This window comes from Ursus americanus, chromosome 18 (genome assembly GCF_024610735.1).
Source record: "Ursus americanus isolate L20-20 chromosome 18, mUrsAme1.1.p, whole genome shotgun sequence".
Taxonomy (NCBI): domain Eukaryota; kingdom Metazoa; phylum Chordata; class Mammalia; order Carnivora; family Ursidae; genus Ursus; species Ursus americanus.
Window position 1 is genome coordinate 3,688,600 of NC_142144.1, and position 23,965 is coordinate 3,712,564.

General features: G+C 63.1%; 1 protein-coding gene across 4 annotated transcripts; it reads left to right on the plus strand.

Moving 5' to 3' along the window:
- The first annotated feature begins 291 nt into the window (after positions 1 to 291).
- On the plus strand, positions 292 to 22,453 carry RALGDS (ral guanine nucleotide dissociation stimulator). 4 transcript variants are annotated; one of them, XR_015727265.1, is made up of 18 exons: positions 292 to 576; positions 9,253 to 9,363; positions 10,447 to 10,640; positions 10,838 to 10,936; positions 11,806 to 11,999; positions 12,244 to 12,707; positions 13,382 to 13,597; positions 13,915 to 14,018; positions 14,402 to 14,486; positions 15,432 to 15,500; positions 15,932 to 16,018; positions 16,519 to 16,551; positions 16,879 to 17,000; positions 17,166 to 17,261; positions 17,484 to 17,685; positions 17,948 to 18,111; positions 19,244 to 19,358; positions 21,382 to 21,406. XR_015727265.1 is itself a non-coding variant. In XM_087869232.1 (18 exons), the coding sequence occupies exons 1-18, from the start codon at positions 394 to 396 to the stop codon at positions 21,555 to 21,557; spliced, it is 2,793 nt and encodes a 930-aa protein (XP_087725358.1). In that variant the 5' UTR covers positions 295 to 393; the 3' UTR covers positions 21,558 to 22,453. The 4 variants fall into 4 exon arrangements, 3 of the variants coding, with proteins under 3 accessions (XP_087725358.1, XP_087725359.1, XP_045627120.2); XM_087869232.1 differs by having other exon boundaries at positions 295 to 576; positions 17,869 to 18,111; positions 21,382 to 22,453; XM_087869233.1 differs by having other exon boundaries at positions 296 to 576; positions 10,841 to 10,936; positions 17,869 to 18,111; positions 21,382 to 22,453.
- Positions 22,454 to 23,965: the final 1,512 nt, after the last annotated feature.

Sequence of the window (23,965 nt, forward strand, 5' to 3'; positions counted from 1 at the left end):
GGAATTCCTGGGAGGCAGTTCTGACACCAGGGCCGCTCGACCGCGTGTCAACACCCACGCAACACAGGCACTGCACCCACGCAGGGCGCCTAACCGCGGCCCCCGCAGCACGCACCGCACGTGCACTCCCGGGCACGGTCGGCCGGCTCGCGGGGGCGCGCGCGCGCGCACAAGCCCCGGCATCTGCGGCCCCGCCCCCCGCGTCGCCGGCCCCGCCCCGAGGCCCCGCCCCCGGCCTGACCTCCGCGGAGGCCGGGCGGCGGGCGCAGAGCGCAGGCAGCGCCGAGCCGCGCTGGCCGCCGCCGCCCCCGCCGCGCGCCGGGCCGGCCCCCCCGCCCGCGCCGCCCCGGGTCCCGCGGCCCGGCCGGCCGCCCACGCACCCGCGAGCCGTCCATGGTGCAGCGCATGTGGGCCGAGGCGGCCGGGCCTGCGGGCGCCGCCGAGCCACTGTTTCCGGGCTCCCGGCGGAGTCGCAGCGTGTGGGACGCCGTGCGCCTGGAGGTGGGCGGCCCCGATAGCTGCCCGGTGGTGCTGCACAGCTTCACGCAGCTCGACCCCGACCTGCCGCGCCTGGAGGTGGGTGAGCCCGACCGGGAGGGAAATCGCGCTCCTCGCGCCGAGCCCACGGGCGGCGAGGCGGGCGTGGGGGCTGCCGCACAAACGGTCCAAACGTTTGGGGACCGGAGCCGGCATTTCGTGCCCCCCTGTATCTGTCCCGGTGCCCGGCCCCACCGAGCCTAGGTGTGCCGGCCCCGCGCCCGGCCCAGGTAGATCTGTTCCCGCGGGCTGTCACTGTCTGTTTACGCCGGCGAACTTCTGACAGCAGGGGCTGGGCCGCAGTCCTCCCTCGCCTGCCCAGGGCCTGCACCAGTCGGCAGGCTTCGCGGTGCAGGAGGTGAGCTAGTGGTTAGGGTGGCAGACTCCTAGGTAGTTGGGCTACAGGGGTACCCCTTGGGGGCAGACGTGGATCCGGTGTTCAGGGCTGCCCAGAGAAGGGAGGTGGAGGGCACACAGGCAGGCTTCCAACCTGTGCAGCTAGGTGTCCAGGCAGCGAGGTTGCGAGAAGGGCCTCTCAGGCCAAGGGGGTGACTCATTTCTGCTTGATTAGAAAATATGCCGACACCCTGAATTCATAAGGATTCGGGAGGATTCAGAAAAGGGGGTGTGCCTGTCACGAATGGGGGTGGGGATAATTAGGTGAGGGCTGGGTCTCTTGTTTCTGGTGTGCTCTGGGCAGTGGGGCCCAGTGGGTCATGGGGTCACGGTGGGGGGGGGTGCCCTCCCCCTCCCATCTGACTGTTCACCTGACTGCCACATAGGTGGTGGAATCCAGGGATGGGCCCCCTGGCTGCATTCTGTCTGGGCATGGGGCCTGGACAGAGGCCGTCTCTGGGTCCAGGGCCTCAGCGCACATCTAAGCCAAGCCAGAGCCTTAAGGGTGAAGTTTGAGCCCCTTGCTGGTTAGGCACCCCTCCCTCTTGGTACCCCCTCCCCTTTCATCACTTTAGGCCACAGTACCTTGTAATTGCTGGAGGTTGCCAGCCTGGATCTTGTGCCTCTTGTAACCCCAGTGCCTAGGCAGGGCCTAGATGCGTATTTGCCCAAGGATAAAGCATGTCTCCATGCCCGGTGTGGGGGGAGGATGAGGGTAGGGGGAGCTCTTGGTGGGGGAACTGTGGGCCTGGGAGATTCTTCCTGAGCTTGGCGGGTGGCAGGGCCAGGCGAGTTCTCCAGCCCTCATCCACCCACAGCTCCAGTCTTTGGCGGCTGGAGCGACCCCCAGGGAGGGTGGGGGTGGGAGCCCTGACACCAGCCCAGTACTCATCTGACTTTCATTACGTCTGGCAGCGGCTTGGGCTTTGTGTGCTGGGAGGGTCTGGCCTGCACGCTCACAGGGGCTGGGCAGGTTCCTGGCCTGGGTGGGGCGGGCCTCTGCTGCTTCTCTTCCTCCCTCTCTGTCCGTCTGCATCCCAGAGGAACTGAGCCCGACCCCTGTCCAGGGGTCTGCCTTCCCTCCATCTCCGCCTCCCCTCCCCCTCTCCAGCTCCCTCTCTCGCTGCTGCTCTCCCTCACCCGGCCTCAGCACTGAGATCCAGGCCATGGCCGCTGTTTAGAAATCAAAGGGGAAGCTTCTGGCTGGGGCAGGAAAACCAGGGTCCTGGCAGGAGAGGAGCCACTGCCGGAAACCAAACACAATGACCATTTACCATGGGCCGAGGGGAGGGGGGGACGGGGAAGTCCCTGTCCCTCCTGCCAACACACCCCCACCCCCCATCCTGGAGCTGATTTCCTGGTCTCTGTAGCATGCCAGAGCCGAAGCAGCCCTGCCTGGGGTCCCTGTCCTCTCTGGAAACCACCAGGGAGTTTCTGCCTGCCCTACCCCCGTCCCCATTTCCCTACCCCGCCTCGACCCAGTCCTTCCCTCTCCGAGCTGACAGAGGTCCTTGCACATCTGGACATCCACTCATCATCGTGATCGTAAGCCAAGTCGCTGCCGACCCAGCTCAGCCCGAGGGGTTCTGTGCTTTCTCGAAGTCACCTGGCCCATGCCCTTGCCTTGGGCAGGCCACTGCCTTGGCCAGGCAGGAGATCTCGGTCTGTAGCCCCTACTGGCTGCAGCACCACCCCTTCACTCCAGCTGCCGTTGCCCAACCCTGCAGAGTATTGTCGACCCCACTTTATAGTAGATGGGAGCTCAGAGAAGTGAAGCCCCTGATCTTAATGTACGCACAGCTAAGGAGGACGTGCAGCCAGGATTTGAACGTGGGCCGTTCTTTATTGGGCGCCTACTGTGTGCACGAGCCCGCTGCAAGGATCAGAGAAGACTAGGGCAGAGCTCACTGTTGAGGCAATTATAAGTGCGTGGGCACCGGGAGGGCAGGCAGTGGGGCTGTCGGGGCAACAGGACCAGGCCCAGGCAGCCCAGGAGCCCCCCGGTCATGTGAAAGGTAGCGAGGCAAAAGTCCTCTGGGCCAGAGGACACTGGGAAGAGCTCCTGGGAAGGAGCAGGCCTGCAGCTGGACCCCAGAGGTTTAAAAACATAGCAAACAAGAGCCAGCACTTTGTGGGAGGCCCTGTGCTAAGTGACTTACATGCATTTTTGTCTCTCTGCTGTCAGGATTGCCCATTTAACAGGCGAATCACCTGAGGCCCTGGAGGTTAGATTGCACAAACTCACCGAGCTAGGGAAGGGGCAGAGCTGGGACTCTGACCCCCACCGTATGACCCTGTGAGCGCAAGGTCTGAGCACAGTCTGGGGGGAATGGAATGAGGAGGGCTTCTCTGTTCTTCAAATAGGGATAAATAGGAGAGTCCGCACCCCCCCCCCCCCCCGCCCCAGCCTCCTGTCTCCTTCCTGATTGTCTGCTCTCCTGATCACGCTGTGGGCCGCTCAGTTTAAGCCCCAGGGCTCATTTGCCTTTGACACCCGAGGCCCTAGAGGCATAGCCTTGTGGGGGGTCTTTATCTGGCTGCAGACTGTAATCTGTGAGGAGAAGAGCTTCTTTGCACACTCCAGCCTCGGGGCCTGTGGAGTTCTGGAGGGGACTGACTGCCACCTGCTGGGCCCCCACAGACCCTGGGGTTCCCCTCTTGCTTGACTCCTCAGGGGTCCCAGAAGAAGAGGAAGAGGGGCCAGGCTGGCTGTTCTGGGCCCTCCTTCCTTCTGTGGGTGGGACACACTGACGCATGCCACACGGTCTCCACTGGCGGGGCTCAGGTGGATCCCCCACCTGGAAGTCAGACGTGTGTTTCGGACCCCGTCTTCACGGCTGGTAGAAGGAGTTGGAGTAATGACACACTGGCCCTGGACAGCTCTGAGCAAGCCAGTGGGGGTGCTTTCAGGACCCTGTGCGCAGAAGTCAAGGACTGGCTCCCGGGGGCTGCTGGCCCGCCGCCCAGACGGCTCCCAGGGCACAGCACCTCGCGGTGGCCACCCTGTCCCGGGCTCGGGCTTCCAGCCTCCTGGGCTCAGAAACGCCGTGTTCCCGGACACGCGGCTCTAGCGAAGCGACTCTCCCCGCTCCCATTCTGCGGGCACAGAGCTGAAACCTCAGCCTAGTGCAGGAGGAGAGAACTTGGAGCAGTCCCAGTCCTGCCGGTGTCGCAGCCGGCCCGCGGCGGGGAGTGAGCGGAGGCGAGCTAGAGGATTGCTTGGTGAGCAGGGCAGGTGCACGTGGCTCAAGGGCCTGTGGGGGGGGGGGGGGGCTCTGGGGTGTGGGTGTTGCCTGTGCGCTCCGGGGGCCCGGGGAGGGGTTGGATGCTCGTGCAGCACTGTGTTGCCACACCTGGAGCCTGAATGTCCTTTGAACCAAGGGGCGGAGTCACACACCAGTCAAGAGCTGGGGCGCTAAGGGGAGAGAGCTGCGGGGGATGCAGGCGTGGCCCCTCACGGCCCTAGACGTCCTCCCATTCCCCGGAGCCTCGGTTATCCTCGTCTGTAAAATGGGCTTGGTACCAGTTCCTCCCCTAGGGTTCAGGTGAGGACCGAGTGAGACTGGCAGCTTGACAAGGTCCCCATAGTGTCAGAGCCAGACAGGTGGCGGCTGCCATGATTGTGTTTTCTGACAAGGTGCCAGGGGCGTGCCCGTGCCCTGGGCCTTGGGGTTATGCTGCCCGCCGCCCGGCACGGTTGGCATGGTGCTACTCAGGCCTGGTGCTTCTCAGGCCTGGTTCCTGTAGCTGAGCTGTGGGCCCACAGCAGGAACCCCAGCAAACCACCCGCTCCGTGGGAAGGTGCCAGGTGCGAGGAAGCTGGGCCCCGCCATCCCCAACCAGAGGTGTCGCCTGAGGAAGGCCTTCCCACCTCTGGCCTCTGCTCTGAGCCTGTGAGTGCGGCAGCCACAGCGGAGCAGGGTAGGGGACGGGCCTAGATGGGAGGTTCATGGGCTGAGGTTAAACTCCCTGTGCTGGCTGCCACTTCCGGGCCTCTGACGTGAGTGAGTTCCCCACCCAGCTCCTCCCTCACCTGTCAAGCGAGGTGTTGGGAGGATTAGATGTGATGAGTGTGTGAAAAGTCTGGCCCCCAGCAGGTCCCACAGACATTGGACTCTGTGGTTGGTGGTGGACGCTTGGTTGTGGCTCTTGGGGCTGGACCTTCAGCTGGCCCTGCCCTGCACCCCCTTTGGGACCGGGCCACCCTCCTCCTCAGCTGTCACCCGCTACACTCCCTCAAAGGCCTGATGTGTGGTGACCTGCTAGCCTGACAGTGGGGAGCTGGCCTTGGATGGACAAGAGGTCCCTTCGCCCCTCCCCACCCGGGGCATCCTTCCTTCCTTCTCTTAACATGCTCATGAGTAATTGGGCTCAGGCTGGTGGGCAGGGCCCTTGGGGACAGCCTCTTTGGGGACTTGGCAAGGCTGGTCCCCAAACTCCAGGAGCTGGGGTCACTGAGCTCCCTTGTTGCCCCGGCAAACCAGCAGGTCCCCAGCCCAGGCTGCCTCTGTGCCTGGGGCCAGGAGTGTGGCCCGCCCCCTGTCCAGGGCTGACCCGGGGTTCCCACTTGGTCCTGTCCGTGTCCTCAGGCTCGGGTCACCTCAGGACACCCACCAGAGGTCAAGGGCAGGGCCCTGCTACACACCAGGAGGCTTTTTCTTTTCCCCTACTTGTTGTAGCTTATGGTCTAAGAGATAAATCGGGACTTGGACTTGAGAAGTCCTGGGTTCTCTCCTCAGCCCAGACCTGCAGCCACGGGCCTTGGTTTCCACTCTACAAATGTTTGTGGGATGCCACAGTTAAACTGTCCCAGGAGCCTCAGATCCCAGGAGGGCTGGTCAGGCCCTCTGGTCTGTCTCCCGTTGCGGCTCCTTCATTTGAGCAAAAAGCCAAAAAGTCGGGAAGCTGCAGGTCTGGCTTCGGCAGTTTTAGGAGTCCCGCCCTCTCCGTAGGGGCCCTGAGGGTTTCCCTGCTGGGTGTCTTTCAGCACCTCCTGGGGGCTGTGGTCGGCAGGTGTGCCCAGCATCATTCGTTCCTGTTTCCTGGGTGCCCAGGGCTGCAGGGTGCTGACCAGTGTCCGTCCAGGTGAGGGCCTGGGGTGGCCTCTGTGACTCCGTGGCCCTGGGCAGTGGCTCAGTGGGGTACAGTAAGGACCCATCTGATGCACGTGCAAGCACTGTGGTCGGAGCCACCCCCGCCCCACCCGAGTGGGACCGGGGCTCTACATGCGGCCTAAAGAGACAGGAGGACCCCGTGGTGCAAGCTCGAGCCCTTCTCCATGTGCCCCAGCCCTGGACCAGGTCTCCGTAGGAGGAGCCCGTCTGCAGAGGATGCACCTGTGGGCCTGGAGGCCCCTTATGGCCCCTTGTTGTACCTTCCATGGGGAATATACACCCAAGGGGAGCAGAGGGGTGATGCGAGTGAAGGTGCCATCTCCATATGCGCTGGCACGAGCCGCCTTCTGGGAGAGATGGCGGGGGCTGGGGACAAGCCAGCGGGGCCCCTCGGGTCTATCCCAAAATAGGGGGTGGGATGGGCCCTGGCGACCCCATTATTCTCCCTTGAGAGAACGGGGCCTGGCCTGCAGTCCGTTGGGGACAGGAACCCTACTGAGCTGTCACCCTGAGAAGGCTGATCAGATGACACCCAGGCCGTTTCTCCTTCTTGTCCCTGGGGCTCTGGGCTGCACTCAGAGGGACAGCAGGGTGTGGGGCACATACGTGCCCATTCTGTTGGCCTCTGCTTACCAGGGCCTGGGGGCACCGCTGCGCCCTCACTCCCCTTGCCCCAAGCTGTGGAATTCCGGGCAGCGTGTGGGAGGCCCAGCTGTCAACTGGGTCCCAGGGCCCTGGGGACATTGGCCCCCCAAGGACACAGCAGTCCCTGTGGCCTTCTGTTCCCCTAGAAGTCCGCCAAGGGCCGCCCTGCAGAGGCCTCCCCTGGGGACATCTGTTTGGTGGGCCACTCCCGTCCTCCCCCAGGAACCCCCCAGCCGTGTGGGCCTGCACACACCCTGCTCTGCCTGTCCTGCCCCAGAGGGCCCTGGGGGGCAGATGCCAGACTGTTGGCTGCTTTCCTTCTCTGTCCCTGGAAGGGGGTAGGAGCAGGAAACAAATGTCCCACTCCGCCACTGTCTGCCCGTGCCCGGGGCCTGGCCTTAGAGCCGGCCCGTGTGCCATCTCTCGGGAGGCCGTTTACATGGCGCGTGCACTCAGCATTGCTCTGAGGATCTGCTTTTGTTCCAGCGGCGGCGGTGCTGAGACGCCCGCCAGAGCAGCTCCGCGTCTGTGTGACAGGGCGGTGACTCCCCCGGTCCCAGGCAGTGTGGCTCCCGCCATCCCGCCCCGCCCCCCACCCCCCCACTGGCGGCAGAAGGGGGCCCCTGCGGGGTGGAGGAGGGGCTTGGGGACCATGTGATGCTCAGGCCAGCTGCTCTGACAGCGAGGCCCTCAGCCCGGGAGTGGGGGCTGCTCTCTGGACCTGCAGGGGATGGCCACTGCCTGTCTACAGCCCCCGCTGTGGCCGGCCTGGCTGAGAGGCCTTGACGGAGCCCCACTGGGAGCCAGGTGCCTGTGGAGTTCAAGTGCAGGGCCCTCTGGCGGCCCATCCTACATGGGGCCTCCAGATCACTGCCCGCAACCGGAGTATTCCTCCCAGCTGGGCCACGCGTGGCTAAAATAACCCTGGAGAAGGCCAGGCCCTTCCAGCCCGGGCTGGGCCTCTGCGGGAAGTAGCCTTGGACTGCTGAGGACATGCCAGGGTGGCCGGGCCCGTCCGGGGTGGCGGGGGCAGCTGGTGGTGGGGCCCCGTCCGGGGGGGCCTGCTGGTCTCTGCAGCCTGTCTCCTCTGAGGGCTCTTTCAGATGGGGGAGGGAACATGGGCATATGTCTCAGCTTTTCTGCTCTGGGAGGCGTCTCCCCTGCTCAGTGGACCTCCCCAAGCCTGGGTCATTAGAGGGGTGTGGGTGTGGGGGGTGCCGCTCAGGGGGCCCTCCACCTGTGGGTTCCCTGCTAACTTCCCAGAAATAGGCTGGCGCTCTCTCCAGAGAGAATGTGATGGCAGCGGCTTCCCCTTTGGTCCAGTGCCCAGCGTGGGAGGGCGGCCACAAGTCAAAGGAAGTGCCCTTCTAGAGGGCAGCTGGCTTCCCGTGGCCCACAGGGCTGGGCAGGAGGTGAGAGGCCCTGGCACCCCGTCGCTGACCACAGGGGTGCAGCACGGCCCAGCTAAGGCCGAGGGCTTCAGGGAAGGCTGTGGGTGGGCTGAGTTAGCACTTTGGCCTGGGTCTTCCGTAAGCTCCACACCCACCTTGGGTTAAGGCAGTGACCCATGGTCCCAGCTGCTGGTATGGACCTTGCAATTGATGGCCCTTTGCCAGCTGGCACCTCCCAGCTCCTCCCCAAACCCTCAGAGGCCCCCTACCCCACTGCAAGCTCCCCCTTCCCTGGACAGGGGCAGATGGGCGAGGGGGCTGTGAAGCCCAAGCCCATGTGGCTAAGCAGCCTTAGCCAGCTAGGGCTTGGTTACAGCCCCCAGACCAGCCTGCCCAGTGGGAGGGGTCACTGCCGCCTAAAACAAGGGCCTTTCCTTTCTGCTCAGGGTCCAGGGAGCAGCCAGATGATCCCGCTTCTTGTCCCAGCCAAAACCCCATGGTTTTGGGTCCGGTGACACCCCAGTCATCTGCCCAGACACCTGCACCGTCACTGTTTGCACCCTGTCCCCATGCATGTGATGTCAGACGGGGAACTGGGAACTCTTCTATTGCCCAAGAAGGCACCAGGGCATGAATGAGCAGAAAGGGAAGGAAGTGGCCTCAAGTGTGGCCGTCGGGGATGCCCTGCACCTGCCCCTGACCCGTGATGCTGACTCCAGGGCTGGGCCAGGAGGAGCTGCCCATGCCTGCTGACTCAGCTGGGGTGGGGGCAGGATGGGCTGGGGAGAGATGAGGAGGGCCTTGGGGGTCCTGGGTCTGCCATTTGCCCACAGCAGGCTTGACTTTAGACTGGCTTTCTTTCTCTTAGTCTCCACATACTCATCTATGAAATGATGAAACAGCAATACCTATCTTGGGGGCAGGGGGAGTGACCCCGCCTGGGCGTGAGCAGATTGCTGGCAGCTTCAGGAACCTGGAGGGCTGGTCTTGTTCACACCTACCTTGTGGCTGATGGGGTGGGAAGGCGAGGGCTGGGGGCAGCATTCACCAGCCCTGACATCACTCCCGAGCCTTTGAGCTGCCGGTCCATTTCACCCTGGCTTGGGAATTTGTGTGGACGCTGTGTCTCAGCTGGGGACCGGAAGGCTCATGGGGCACTGTCTCTGCAGAGCTGCACGCAGGAGATCGGCGAGGAGCTGGTCAACGGGGTCATCTACTCCATCTCCCTGCGAAAGGTGCAGGCGCACCATGGAACCCACAAGGGCCAGCGCTGGCTTGGGGTGAGTGCAGGCGCGGGGCCTCCACCCCCCGGACCCTGAGAAGGCGCCAGGTTCCAGACTCTCTGGCCACTCTTTTGGGCTCCCTCCCGTGGCTTCCTGCCTGAGAGCCCCACAGTCCCACTCCTGAAGGAACCTGGGCCTCCACACCCTCCCCACTGTCTAGGCCTGGGCTCGGTCAGGGGCAAGGTCACTGCACAGGGGCGCCTGCGAGGCTCAGTCGGTTGAGCGTCTGACTCTTGATTTTGGCTCCGGTCATGATCTCAGGGTCATGAGATCGAGCCCTGCATCGGCCCTGCGGGTGCATGGGGCCTGCCTAGGATTCTCTGCCTCTTCCTCTGCCTCTCCTGTGCCCGTGCACACACGCTCGCTCTCTCTTAAAAAGAAAAAACAAAAACAAAAAAAAACCGCTCTGCACATACCTGCGTGAACATCAGAAAAGACACTTTTCTACTGTTCCACTTCACATTGGGCCCCAGGTGATGTTGTATTTTCCCCTGTCTGTTTTAACTCCTTCCCCCGGTTGTCTCAAGTAGCTGGCAGCCCCTCCTTGCACACCTGCGAGCCTTCCACGTCACCACGCTTAGAAAGGCGAGTTTCACCCCAAAGGCGTGAGGCTCAGGCTCCTGTACAGTTTACTGTCCCCTGGAGCACAGCCATGTGACCCCTCCAGGTCAGAGGTAGGGCCTGGCTCTGCTGCATAACATTCCAGAAGGGAGGCCAGTTGTCACGGCGATTCAGCCCTTCTGTGCCCTGGGCCTGGACGTGACCCCCTTGCCGCAGCCATTCCCCGGTGCGGCCCGAACACCCAGGATCTCCCCACCCTAGAAGGAGGCTCTGTCTTCTCGTCTCTAGAATGGGCATGTTTTGCCAGGGCTCACCCGGGGAATGCGCTTCCTCCTCCGGCTAACAGGCTGACCCAGAAGGGTCGGGTCTGTGTTTGTCGTCGTTCCCCATCTCAAATTCCGCTTCCAAAGCTGAGCATGTTTCTCTGCGGGGGACGCGTGTCTGAGCTCCAGTCCCCCACCCTCCTGGCAGCCCACGGTGCTGCCGCTGACCACCCGCCCCTCCTTCGTCCCACCGCAGTGTGAAAACGAGTCCGCGCTGACGCTGTATGAGACCTGTAAGGTGCGGACGGTGAAAGCGGGCACGCTGGAGAAGCTGGTGGAGCACCTAGTGCCCGCCTTCCGGGACAGCGATCTCTCCTACGTCACTGTCTTCCTGTGCACCTACCGAGCCTTCACCACCACCCAGCAGGTCCTGGACCTGCTGTTCAAAAGGTGAGCAGGGCCCCTGTCCCGCACGGCAGGCGCCGCTCACCTGCGGGCTGGGTGTGTCGGGCATGGCGCGTCCCCTCTCTGACATAAAGCCCCTTCTGGACATGTCGCCTAATTCGGTGCACAGGGCAGACCATCTCCCTGCCCTCCCGGGCTTCCGTTCTAGTCGGGGAGTCAGCCGGTAACCCTAGACATCATAGCAGGTACGGTAGACGTGACGCCCTCACGGCCTCCTCTAGATACGGATGCATCCTCCCTTATGCTGACGAGGACGGCGGACCCCAGGACCAGTTGAAAAAGTGAGTGGACTTTGGGTCTGATGGGAGGGTCCCCTGTGTCCCAGGTGGGGGACATGCGGGGCTTCGGCGGGGCCGGGGGTGCCGGGCAGAGCCCTGGCCCCCACACGTCTCGTGATTGCTGCTGGAGGACGGGGGTGTGGGGGCCTCTCCTGCAGAAGGACAGGAGTCAGACAGCTGGGGCTGCGGTCCCGGGGCTTAGGGAGCAGAGGGGAGGCTGGGGGCTGAGGCTGGGCCCTGAGGGGAGTGTGTCCTGTCCGTTGCCCACCCCAGCCCTGCGTGTCCTGACCCGATCCGGGGGCCACCTGCTCATGCAGGGGCCTCACGCCTCGGTCTCCCAGGCCAGCTGCACGTGGGGCCTGGACAGGCCGGACAGCAGTTCCCGAGAATAGTGTTGCTGAGAAGAGGAGACCCCACGTGCCTGAAAGGGCGTCAGGCAGCCGTCGGAGCAGGAGCTGGGGGTCGAGGGGCTGTGAGAGCCCGGGCAGGCTGGGCAGAGGGACGCTGCCTGTTCCGTCCTCCCTCACAGGCCTCTGCAGGGCCTACTGTGTGCACCAGGGCCGGGACAGAGCAGACACCACCCCCCCCCGACCCTCCTGGAGTTTCCAGTGCAGCAGGGAGGGACCCAGACAGACAGAGGAGTGGGTCAGGCTCCCCTGAGGAAGGCAGGGGTGCTCACAGCAGTGATGGAGGGCTCCCTCCCGTGGAGTTGCCGGCTGCACCTGCTGGCTGGACCTGCCCCTGCATGGATGGCGGTGGGGGTAGGCTGGGCGGGCCTGGCCTCTGGACGGAGCATCCCCAGGGGTGTGGCAGGGGGCCGTGTGCAAGGAAAGGCCAGGCACTGACTCTGCTCCCTGTCCGCCTACCTCCAGTGCCATCTCCTCCATTCTGGGCACCTGGCTGGACCAGTACTCGGAGGACTTCTGTCAGCCCCCAGACTTTCCCTGCCTCAAGCAGCTGGTGGCCTACGTGCAGCTCAACATGCCTGGTTCTGACCTGGAGCGCCGTGCCCACCTTCTGCTGGCCCAGCTGGAGCACGCAGGGCCCCCGGAGGCTGAGCCCGAGGGTGAGGAGGCTGGGGCTGGGTGCGTGCGGTGTGCAGGGATGGGTCGGTGCCGGCCCCACAGGGAGGAGCCCCAGGAGGCTGGTGTGGGGCCAGGAGCAAGGACTGGGCTCAGAGCACCCAGCGGGTAGAAGGCAGTCGGGGAGACGTCCTGGGGAGGGTTCCTTCCTGGCTGTGGCTTCTCTGGGCGCCCCTGGCCTGGGCTCTGTCTCTGCAAAGGCACATGGAAACTTCTCTCCTCCTGTAGCTCTGTCTCCAGCTCCAGCTCCAGCGCCAGTTCTAAAAACAGCTCCAGAACTAGAGCCAGCTTTAGCACCAACTCTCCTGCCTGCCCCAGAGCTCCAGGCACCCCCGGCACCCACCCCAGAGCCCGAGGCAGCCCCAGCACCTGCTCCAGAGCCCAAGGCAGCCCCAGCACCCACCCCAGAGCTTGAGGCAGCCCCGGCACCCACCCCAGAGCCCGAGGCAGCCCTGGCACCCACCCCAGAGCTCGAGGCAGCCCCGACACCCACCCCAGAGCCGGAGGCAGCCCTGGCACCTGCTCCAGAGCCCAAACCATCTCTGTCACAAACTCTCGAGCTGGAGGCAGCTCCAGCACCCGGGCCTCCCTGGCCTTCACCTGTGGCTGCAGAAAATGGCCTGAATGAGAAGCCTCACCTCTTGGCCTTCCCTCCCGACCTGGTGGCAGAGCAGTTTACCCTGATGGATGCGGTGAGCACCTCTCCCCGGCAGGACAGGGCAGGGCAGGGCGGGGCAGGGGCGCACCTCCCTCCGGCCTCTGGTCCATTCCCTGACATCCCCCGGTCCAGAGCGGATGTCCTGGTCCGTATCCCGGTTCCACCAGGACTCACTGTGTGATCTCTGGACTGTGGACGTAGAGATGGGACCCTCCGCACCCCAGCCGTCCACACAGCGACTGTGGATTACGTGGTGCGGGACAGTTGCAGGCTGGGCGGGGCCTGGCCCACATGGTGAGGAGTGGATCTCCCTGAGTGCATCCAGCTCCACAGTCAGCCCCTCGATCGGCCAGTTATTAGGCACCTGCTGTGTACCAGAGTTATGGCAGGCAGCAGAGCCTGTAGGTGTGGCCCCCGCAGCGAGTGTGCATCTGGGCGGGGCAGAAGTGAGGCATGATGGGGGAGCTGGAAGTGCCACCCGGTATGGGCAGCTGTGAGCCACCTTCTGGGGCTTGGAGTTAGGGAGGACAGGCTGCTAAAAACGCCACACTCTTTCCTCCAGCGCGTCCTCCTGGGTCCCTCCTCTGCGGGGCGCCCGTGGTAGGCAGAGGACAAAGCCCAGACACACCCCCTGCCAGCCCTGCAAGGCTCGAGCCGCATGCTGAGCTCGGGGGTGTGGCAGCTGGTGACTCTCCCCCTGGTCCCCAGGAGCTGTTCAAGAAGGTGGTGCCCTACCACTGCCTGGGCTCCATCTGGTCGCAGAGGGACAAGAAGGGCAAGGAACACCTGGCTCCCAGCGTCCGGGCCACTGTCACCCAGTTCAACAACGTGGCCAACTGCGTCATCACCACCTGCCTGGGGGACCGGAGTGTCACGGCCCGGGACAGGGCCAGGGTGGTGGAGCACTGGATCGAGGTGGCCAGGGTACGCCTCCGAGGGGGCCTCGGGGAGCCCCTGTCTCACTTCATCTGGCCTCAGGGTGCTGGACCATGGTCCTGGGCCCCGCAGAGACCCCAGCCTTCCTTCCCAGGGGCACTCCGGCCTGCACATCCCACTGCCCCGGTGATCTCTCCCCCGTAACTTCCTCCCGTGGCTTGAGCTCGGCTCCTTCTCCCGGGAGTGCTGCTTACCGGGGCCCAGGGGATGCTCTCGGGGCTCTGCGGGCATCCGTCGCCCCCAGGACGGGAGGTCCTGGCTGCGGGGACCGCAGTCACACCTCGGCCCTTCTTTTCCTCCCCCAGGAGTGCCGCGTCCTCAAGAACTTCTCGTCACTCTACGCCATCCTGTCAGCCCTACAGAGCAACTCCATCCACCGGCTGAAGAAGACGTGGGAAGAAGTTTCCAGGTGGGCCAGCCTCTCTCGGCAGGAGCTCCAGGGTGACCCGGGACCTGCCAGGAAGCAGTGAATCCTGGGCCAGGCCTGCTGGTGGGGCCTCCGAGGGTCCATTGGCCTTAGGCCAGCAGTTCTGCCTTGGGACTCAGTTTCCTTACCTGTCAGCCACTAGACTGAGCCACACTGGAGATTTTCCTGTGTTTACTCGGCAGCCACACCACTCTGTCCACTTAAAATCAAAACGGGTCAGAACAGACCCCCACACACAGAGCTCCCCTCCCCGGGCCCGCAGAGCGCACCCAGCCGGGCAGTTTGGGGCCTTAGGCTCTAAAATGAAGTGGATTAGCACGCACAGCCACGTGCGCCATTCCCAAGCCTGTCCTTCCTTCCCGCAGGGACAGCTTCCGAATCTTCCAGAAGCTATCGGAGATCTTCTCGGATGAGAACAACTATTCTCTGAGCAGAGAGCTGCTCATCAAGGTACAGCCGGGCAGAGGACGGAGGTTCTCCGCAGGAGTTGCTCTGAAAAACTCCAGGCCTGTCTTGTCTGGACTTCGGGGAGAATGGGGGCTTTTCGGTCCGTGGCTGGTGGGGGACAGTTTGGGGAACAGGAGGCCCCGGTAATGGGATGGGGTGGGGGCAGCTGGGGTGTTCCAGAAGGAATGGGTGAGCTCATAGGATTAGCAGGTCACCTGCTTCCTCCAGGCTGGTGGGTGGATGGGGTCAGGGCTGGGGGGCTCCCTCTGTCCACACTGCAGCTCAAGGGGAGGGCACCCTGCCTGCCTAGGGATGCGGTACCGCAGGGGGAGCCAGAGGCCACATCCCAAAGGGGTTGCCCAGCCTTGGGTCCATATGAGCAGACCCGGGAGGCAGCTCTGGGTGCACTGGGGGACTCTGCCCCGGGCCAGACGCTACAAATGGATCCCAGGGAGTCTTGTTGGGCTCTTGCCACAAAGGCTTCAAATTAGCCAGAAGATCAGTTAGCGGGAGCAGGTCTCAAGCCAGGAGGGAGGAGCCTGCTCTCCTCTGAGTCCCTCTGGGACCTCGGGCGAGTCACTGCCCCTCTCAGAAAATGGAAGAATGAGGAGCCTAGGGTCCCTCTGGTCTCATGACTCGTGGGGAAGCAGCGAGGTGCCAGGAGAAAAGGAATGTTCATGAGTTTTGTGCGGAGCCCCGACCCCTGAGCGGGCGAGGGCAGCAGGAACAGGCATGGGATGTCGAGTGCCTGGAGACCCCCAGGAGGCGGGGGTCGTGCCCACCTGCACTCGACAGACGAGGAAACAGGCTCAGGGAGGCCAGGCTGCTGGCCCACATTCCCCCGCCCAGTGAGTGGTGTACCAGTGACCGAGGCCCAAGGTCAGGGCGGCTGGAGGGGAAGCTGGGGAGGAGAGGAAGATCTCACTGACCCTGTCCTCAACCTGGCAGGAGGGGACCTCCAAGTTTGCCACCCTGGAGATGAACCCCAAGAGAGCCCAGAAACGGCCAAAGGAGACGGTGAGTGTGTGCGAGGCCTGGGAGAGGCAGGGGGCTGGCCTCCCAGTGAGGAGAGGAGGGGGTCGCCCCCAGCCCTTGCCCCCTGCTGCTGCAGTGCCTGACCTGCCCGCGAGACCTGACCTCCTCTGGGAGGCCGTGCCCTGACCAGCTGCTGTCTTGATGGTGCCAGGGGCAGCTACCAGAGCAAAGGCCTGGGAGAACCGGGCCGGGGTGGGTTTAGCAGTGGGGAAGGTCCAGGAACCACAGAGCCTTGGTGATTTGCCAAATACCGGGCCTGGAAGGTGACTAAGGGGAGTTTGGGATCCGTGGCCACTAGGAGGGAGTCTGGGGAGACAGCTGAAGATCCCCGGGCTGCTCTGAGAGGCTGGGGTGGAGACTTCGGCTGAGGGGAGCCTTGGTCCTGGCTCATCGGCCCCACGCCCATGCCACAGGGTGTCATCCAGGGCACTGTTCCCTACCTGGGCACGTTCCTCACAGACCTGGTGATGCTGGACACCGCGATGAAGGACTATCTGTATGTGAGTGAGCCCCAGGGGCCCGGCTGGGGTGGGAGTGGGGCCGGGGTCCTGGAGCCCTGGAGGGAGGTGCCCCTCACTGAGCCCTGAGCTCTCAGCGCTGGGCACACCGCATCTGAGAGCCCCCAGCCGTCCCCAGGGGCCAGGGCACCTGCCCATCTCACCAGTGAGTAAAGAGCTAGGCGCCCAGCTGGTGAGGCCTAGAGCTGCAGGAGGGTTTGGCCCAGGGGCACGCAGCCCTCCCTCAGGCAGTGGCCACGGGCGGAGAGGGGCTGGCCCTCCAAGGTCAGACACGGGGTGCCCACGGTGGGGCAAGAGGTTCCTTGAGGCTCTGCCCACCCCCCACCGGCCGGCCCCCAGATCCTAGGACCCACCCTAAGCCCCGGTGCGTGCGCCCACCTGCCCCCTGGTGTTTGCTCTCGGGAGTGCAGCCTGAGAGAGGCTGAGGGGCGGTCATGGGCAAGGGGACACTTTCTGATGGTCGCCGGCCCTTTGCCTTACAGGGGAGACTGATCAACTTCGAGAAGAGGAGGAAGGTGAGCCGCTGCAGCCCATACATGTTGGCGGGGGTGTGGAAATCAGAGACCCGCCCGGGTAGAACACTTGGCCGCATCCAGCTTCCTGTTATATTTGTGGGGAGAGTCGGATACACAGAGGAGTTGGGACCTCTCCCACTGGAGGGGGGGCGCAGGAGGCCGGAATCAGGGATGGCTTCCTGGGAGGGGCTGTCTGGACCCAGCTCCAAGAACAGGGTGGGCCTGGGCAGGAGTAGAGAGTAGGGGGGCCCCAGAGGCCCTGGGCCCCAGGCCACGCCCAGCACCCCATCCGTGCCAGCCCTGACCTGCCCTTCCCTCTGGCCCCAGGAATTCGAAGTGATCGCCCAGATCAAGCTGCTACAGTCGGCATGTAACAACTACAGCATCGCGCCCGAGGAGCACTTCGGGGCCTGGTTCCGGGCCATGGAGCGGCTGAGCGAGGCGGAGAGGTGCGCCTGCGCAGGAGCTGGGCGCGGCTGCGGCGGGCTGTGCTGTGCAAGCTTGGTCGGCACCGGACTGGCTCTGGGCGTCCGGACCTCCGCTGCCGGCAGGTTGCGGGAGGGAGGCCTGGGTGCGCCTCCCCGTGGCCTCACAGCTGCACCTCTGTCCTGTAGCTACAGCCTGTCCTGTGAGCTGGAGCCCCCCTCCGAGTCGGCCAGCAACACGCTCAAGGCCAAGAAGAACGCGGCCATCGTCAAGCGCTGGAGCGAGTGAGTGCCAGGGCTGCGGGAAGGGCTCCCTGCGGGCTCGGGGGCGCCTCGGGCTGAGCGTGCCCCTGTGAAATAGGGTGACCCTAACTCGACAAATGTGGGACAAATGTGGGGCTGGTGATGGACTGAGCACTTGGCACAGAGCCTGGAATGTGGAGCGGAGGGGGCAGGGCGGGCTGTGTCCCTGGGGAGGCCCCCAGCTGAGCGGACCCTTCCGTGCAGCCGCCAGGCCCCCAGCACGGAGCTCAGTACCAGCGGCAGCTCGCACTCCAAGTCCTGTGACCAGCTCAGGTGCGGCCCCTACCTCAGCAGCGGGGACCTTGCTGACGCCCTCAGCGTCCATTCGGCCGGCTCCTCGAGCTCCGACGTGGAGGAGATCAACATGAGCTTTGTCCCGGAGTCCCCCGATGGTCAGGAAAAAAAGGTGACTGTTCCACTCCTTCTCCCCCGAGGCCCTTCCCCGGGCCCAGGCCCCCACCCCGCCCTCCCCGCAAGGGGCCGGGACGCCCCAGCTCCTACCCAGAGCTCCCCGGAGGCCCCGGTGCCGGGCGCTGGCCCGGGCGCCCTGCAGGGTCCGGGGCTCCTGCTGATCGTGCCATCCCCGCAGTTCTGGGAGTCGACCTCCCAGTCGTCCCCGGAGACGTCCGGCATCAGCTCGGCCTCCAGCAGCACCTCCTCCTCCTCAGCCTGCACCACGCCTGTGGCCGCCGCGCGTGCGCACAAGCGCTCCGTGTCCGGGGTCTGCGGCTGCGGCGCCTCGCTGCCGCTCTACAACCAGCAGGTGGGCGACCGCTGCATCATCCGCGTCAGCCTGGACGTGGACAACGGCAACATGTACAAGAGCATCCTGGTGAGCCCGTCCCGCGCCCGCCGTGCGCCGCCTAACCTGCCAGGGGGGCGGGAAGGACAGACGGTCAGCGGGGATGATCGAGAAGCTTCCCTAGAGAGCCAGGGCCAGGGAGAGCCTCACCGAGAAGGCGCCTGAGGGGACACGGGGAGGCAGGGAGGCCCGGGGGTTGGAAGAGCAACAGGAGGCCCGAGGTTGAGGGCCCAGGGCTTGGGTGTGGATCTCCTCGGAGGAAGACAGAAGCTCCCGTTGGTTGGAGCAGAGGGTGGGCCTTGGGGACTTTGGGCTTCTCTGTGGGGGTGGGCTGGGGCCAGGAAGTGCAGGGAGGCCCGCGAGGAGGCTGTGACCAGGCCAGGCTGGTGGCCTTGGGGGTGGCCGGCAGCGTCAGACCATGGATGTCGTGCAGGGCTTATCAAGCCAAGGGGCTTTGTCTCCAGGCACTGTGTGTGTTTGGTTGGGGAGGGGGGAGAGCGACTCTTCTCACGTTCCAGAACTCACTGCAGAGCAGCCATGTGCACTCCGCGAAGGCCCCCCATCCGCTCACACTGGGTCAGGTGCCCCATGACACAGCCACCCTGTGCTGAGCTTCCTGCCCACCAGGACCTAGCCCGACTGTCGTTAACAGTCGGCTGTATGACTCCATGTCCAAGGCCTGTCTGCACGCTGGCCTTTGGGGTCAAGGCGGGATGGGTTGGCCTGTGCTGACCACCACGGCAGCCTCCAGCCAGTGCAGGCCTGGCACAGACGCAGCGCCTGGGCATCTGGCCAGCTCCTCTCTTGCCTCCAGGGCTGGAACTAGATGCTGTCTTTTCCCTGGGTTCATTGATCCCATTGTCCTGCAGGGGCGGGCTCGAGGGGAGCGGCCCCCAGGCGCAGGCAGGGTTCCAAGGTGGCATGGGAGGAGGTAGCAGGCTTGTACGAGATTGGGGGGCAGGAACAGTTGGGACAGGCCCCCCATCCCTGCATGGAGGCCTCCCGGGGCAGGACGAGGGGGAGAGGCCCCCATGGACCCAGCTGCAGCCAAAAGCTGGGCCTTTGTATGCAGGGCCAGGCCACTCCAAAGGTCCCTGGGGCTGCACTCCGAGGGGGCTGCTCCAGGCCCCTCGCCCTGACGGTCTGCCCCTTCCCGATCTAGGTAACCAGCCAAGATAAGGCTCCGGCCGTGATCCGCAAGGCCATGGACAAACACAACCTGGACGAGGATGAGCCAGACGACTACGAGCTGGTGCAGGTTATTTCCGACGATCGGAGTAAGTCGGGGGGCCAGGTGGGCGGGCTGTGGGGACGCGACACCACGCCCCAGCCCCAGGCCCACGCCCCAGCCCCAGGCCCAGACCCTCAGGCCAGCCCCAGGCCCACCGCCCAGCCCCAGGCCCAGCTCCAGCCCCAGGCCCACAGCCCAGCCTCAGGCCCACAGCCCAGTCTCAGGCCCACGCCGCAGCTCCAGCCCCAGGCCCAGGCCCACAGCCCAGCTCCAGCCCCAGGCCCACAGCCTCAGCCCCAGGCCCACGCCCCAGGCCCAGGCCCACAGCCCATGCCCTCGAGCCTCAGGCCCACAGCCCAGCCCCAGACCCACACAGCCCATGCCCCAGCCTCAGGCCCACGCCGTAGCCCCAGGCCCACGGCCCACAGTCCAGCTCCAGCCCCAGGCCCATGCCCCAGCCCCAGGTCCACGCCCCAGCCCCAGGCCCACAGCCCACGGGCATGCCCAGAGCACAAGCTGCCATGGTGGAGGCGGGCAGCCTTGTGCGGGTGCTGCCCTGCCCCGGGGCAGCCTCCTCACCGGCCCCTGGCATGTGCATGCCCTTGGCTGGATGTGAACAGGCTGCGGGAGACCTAATTCAAAGCTAGCAGCACCAAGGAGTGAAGAGAAAAGGCTTTTCTTCTGGGCCAGGCAGCCAGATGGCCAAGCCCATGGGCCATTCACAGGAGCACCCTGGCTGAGATGGGAAATACGTGCTTCAGAAAGAATCTTGCTAGCCACGGACCTGAGCCTCAACTATGTTATAACCCACGCGCATGTGACATTGTCTCCGTCCGCTGGGGCTGCCTGACAACCCACCATAGGCTGGGGGGCTGGTCAACTCCCGAGATTTCTGTCCCACAGTGGTGGGGCTGCAAGTGCATGAGGAGGGTGCTGGCATGGTCAGGTTCTGGCGAGGGCCGTCTTCCAGGGGCCATACAGACGCCTTCTCCTTGTGGCCTCACGTGGTAGACGGGCGAGGGGCCTCTTGGTGGGGGGCCCCTTTTATCAGGCATCAGTCCCATTCCTGAGGCTCCACTCCCAAGACCTTTTCACGGCCCGAAGGCTCCATCACTTTGGGCGTGCGGATTCCCACACAAGTCTGGGGGGACACAAACATTCAGACCACAGCAGACATTAAGCACAGGCTCTGAGGGCCCAGCGCAGTGGGTGAGAGCCAGGAAAGCGCCGGACCCCAGGGGCAGCACGGACTTGGAGCAGGATGACGGGGTCGGAAAGCTCGAGCTCGGCCCTTCCGCCGTCCCGCCTTCCTCCCCCCACGAGGGAGATAATGAGCAGGGGTTAATCCACACGTGCATCTGGAGGCACGTGCTCTTCTTTGCTCTGAGCTGTCAGCCGTGAGCCCAGACAATGTATAGTGACCCCCAGCACCCCCCGAAGTTGTCTCCTGAACCTCTCACCTTCTCGCACCATTTTGGTGGGGGACAGGGGGGAACAGGGCAGGTGCAACCCCCGGGACGGGAGGACTGAGGCCCAGGGCAGGGTAGGGAAGGTGAGGCAGGGGCAAGAGCTCAGTGGGTCTAGGCCGTAGCAGGCTCCCGTCCACAGCAGACGGGAGAGGAGGAGCCACGCAGGGGGCATGGAGGCCTCCTGGGCCCTGGCACAGAGGACCGAGGCAAGGCCCAGCCTTTGCTAGGCCCCCAACCTTGGTCCTGAGTAGGGCAGGGCTTAGGGGAGGTGTTCTGGATTCTAGAAAGCTGCTTCCAGCTCGAGAGCGTGGTCAGTGATGGCAGCAGGGGGTGAGATGGATGGCCCTTTGCCAACTCCAGACCGAGGTGGGGACTTGTGGAGTCAGAGTCCCTTTTTAAACAAGAGTCACTGGATTTCCTGAGTGCCCAGCAGTCCCCTCGGCAGGCGTCATTCAGAGGGGTCATCAGAATTCCTGAGGTTGGATTGGGGGTCTCAGGTCTTTGGCTCAGGCCTGCCCTAGCGGGGCCCTCAAGTGGTGGGTGTTCTGTGGGGCCCCCTTTGCAAGCATCACTGACTCTCCCTCCGCCCTCTCCCCGCAGAGCTGAAGATCCCTGACAACGCCAACGTGTTCTATGCCATGAACTCCACCGCCAACTATGACTTTGTCCTAAAGAAACGGACCTTCACAAAGGGGGCAAAGGTCAGGCATGGCGCCAGCTCAACTCTTCCTCGCATGAAGCAGAAGGGACTCAAGATTGCCAAGGGCATCTTCTGATTAGTCCCTAGTGCTGGCTGGCCACAGGACCGCTGTCAGGGGCTGGCTGGCTGGGTGACTAAGCACTTAGAGACTCCAGTGGCCCGGGCCAGGCGGGCGCCTTCTGCCTGACCTGCCAGCTCAGGCCACCCCCAGACTCCAGCTTCACCCTGAACCTTTCCTGCTGCCGGGATTGACGCCTACTGTTTGCTAGGCTGACCTGGCCTCCCGTGGACCACTCGCTGCCTTAGGTGCCTTCTGCTCTCTTGAACCAGAGGACTAGCTGACTTTTGCCAAGGAGCACTGCCGATGGGCAGGGAGCCCTGCATGCTGCTGGGCTCTGCCCTCTGCGGGCTTCCCTCACACCTACTCAGGTGGGGGTCACTGCCATCTGTGCCCACGGGCACCCCAGGGCACCCATTCATCCACTGGGTCTGACCACTGCACTTCTCTCCTCGTGCCCACGGGCACCGGCCCGTGCCCTTCTCGGGTCCCGGGCCCTCTTTCCACCATGCTAGCCTTTCCCAGGCTGCACCAAAGATTCCACCGTCAGGGCCAACAGAGCGAGGGAGTCTCACCCACCCCCGCCCAACCCTCCCCCAGGAGAGGAGGAGGGGGACCCTCTTCACAGATCCCACTCTTCAGCCGGTGAGTGAGGACGGTCTCAGCCGAGTCCCATTGCCGTGGACTCTCATGACACTGCAAGTGCCGTTCACCACTGCGCCCTGGGCTTCACGAGACCACGCGAGACGGGGGTTAGTGGGAAAGGAGAATTGGGGGAAGGGGGGGGGTGTTGAATATTTGTATAAAAGGCAAAAACAAAACAAAGTTTACCGCTTGGGGAGGGGCAATATTTATTTGTTGTAAATAGCAAATGCTAGACTTGAAGATTATATTAAAATCCAGTTTCTACTATAGCCTGGGAGCTGTGGTTTGCTTCTTTCACTTCCTGTGCTAATTTAAATGAGACACAGACTCTCACATTCCACGTTCAAAAAGGAAATCTTGCATGGTTACCGTTTATTTGTGTAAGGAGAAGCGAGAAGAGCCGGCCACCCGTCCCTGGGTCACTTAAGGAAACATGCGAGCCTGTCTTTCACAGAGCAAATGCTCACCTCAGTGTCATTACACTGCGCACTGAGCTGGGTCAGCCCCCCAAGCACGCCTGGGATTCAAGGTTGGAGGTGCTTTCACAGGGCGTAGCAACAAGCCCTGAAACTTGGGTGTCTTCAAACATAACATTTGGGGGGCTCAGTTGATTGTCTGCCTTCAGCTCAGGTCATGATCTCAGGGTCCTGGGATCAAGCCCGCGTCAGGCTCCCTGCTCAGTGGGGAGTCTGCTTTTCCCTCCGCCTCTGCCCCTCCCCACCGTCCGTGTGCTCTCTCGCTCGCTCTCTCTCTCAAATAAATATAATATTTAAAAAATAAAATAAAAATAACATTTGTGAGAGAAAATTATGGAATAAGAACTCCAGGGTCAGTCTCTCCCTGGAGACCATTAGTCTGGGGGGGGGGGGGAGTGATCAGAAGGAACCATCTGGGGACTCCGGAACCTCGTCCAACACAACGGCCAGGGGAGTGCTTGGTGACAAACACAGCCGTGGGACCTCAGCAGTTGAGATCTCTGCCGGGCCTCACCCTAACCACCAAGGCAGCAAGACAGAAGCTTCAGTCCCTGAGCAACAAAGAATACTTGGAACAACATAGTCTGGAAAAGTCACTATAGAAACGGAAGACTGCAGCTCTCAAACAACAGAAGTAAGCTTGGAGGAGGGGGACAATCTGGTTTCCAGAGTTACCACATTGTCATCCTCAATATTCAGTTCCCAACAAATTACAACACATACAGAGAAATAGGAAAACAGTGCTGGTACGTAGGAAAAAGAATTTGACAAACTCCCTGAGAAAGTCCAGGCATTGAAGTTACTAGTCAAAGACATTAAGTCGACGGTCTTAAATATGCTCAGTGAGCTAAAGGGAACCCCAGACAGAAAGCAAAAATCCCTAAAGGAACTCAAGAAAGTGATGTAAGAACAAATAGGAAACTTAATAAAGAGAAATTATGAAAAGGAACCACACAGAAACTCTGGAGTTGAAAGTACAATGACTGAAATGAAAAAACTCACCAGAGGGGTTCAATGGCAGAGTTGCACAGGCAGAAGAGAGAATCGGTGACTTCGAAGATAAGGCTATTGACATTATTCTCCCTGAAGAGCAGAAAGGAAAAAGAATGAAGAAACATGAACAGTCCCGTCCGGGAGTCAGGTGACATCATCAAATGTAAGCATACCGAAAGTCCCAGAAGAAGAGAGAAAGGAGCAGAGATGATCTGAAGTAACGATGGCCGAAAACTTCCCAGATTTGATGAAGACATAAATCTACACATTAAGAAGCTCAACAGACTCCAAGCAAGATAAACCCAAAGACAC

Excerpts from the sequence above, each read along its gene's own strand:
- RALGDS (XM_087869232.1), top strand. The coding sequence starts at position 394 with ATGGTGCAGCGCATGTGGGCCGAGGCGGCCGGGCCTGCGGGCGCCGCC. Across the intron at positions 13,598-13,914 it reads ACTGGATCGAGGTGGCCAGG|GAGTGCCGCGTCCTCAAGAA; the intron begins GTACGCCTCCGA and ends TTCCTCCCCCAG. Across the intron at positions 16,019-16,518 it reads CGATGAAGGACTATCTGTAT|GGGAGACTGATCAACTTCGA; the intron begins GTGAGTGAGCCC and ends TTTGCCTTACAG.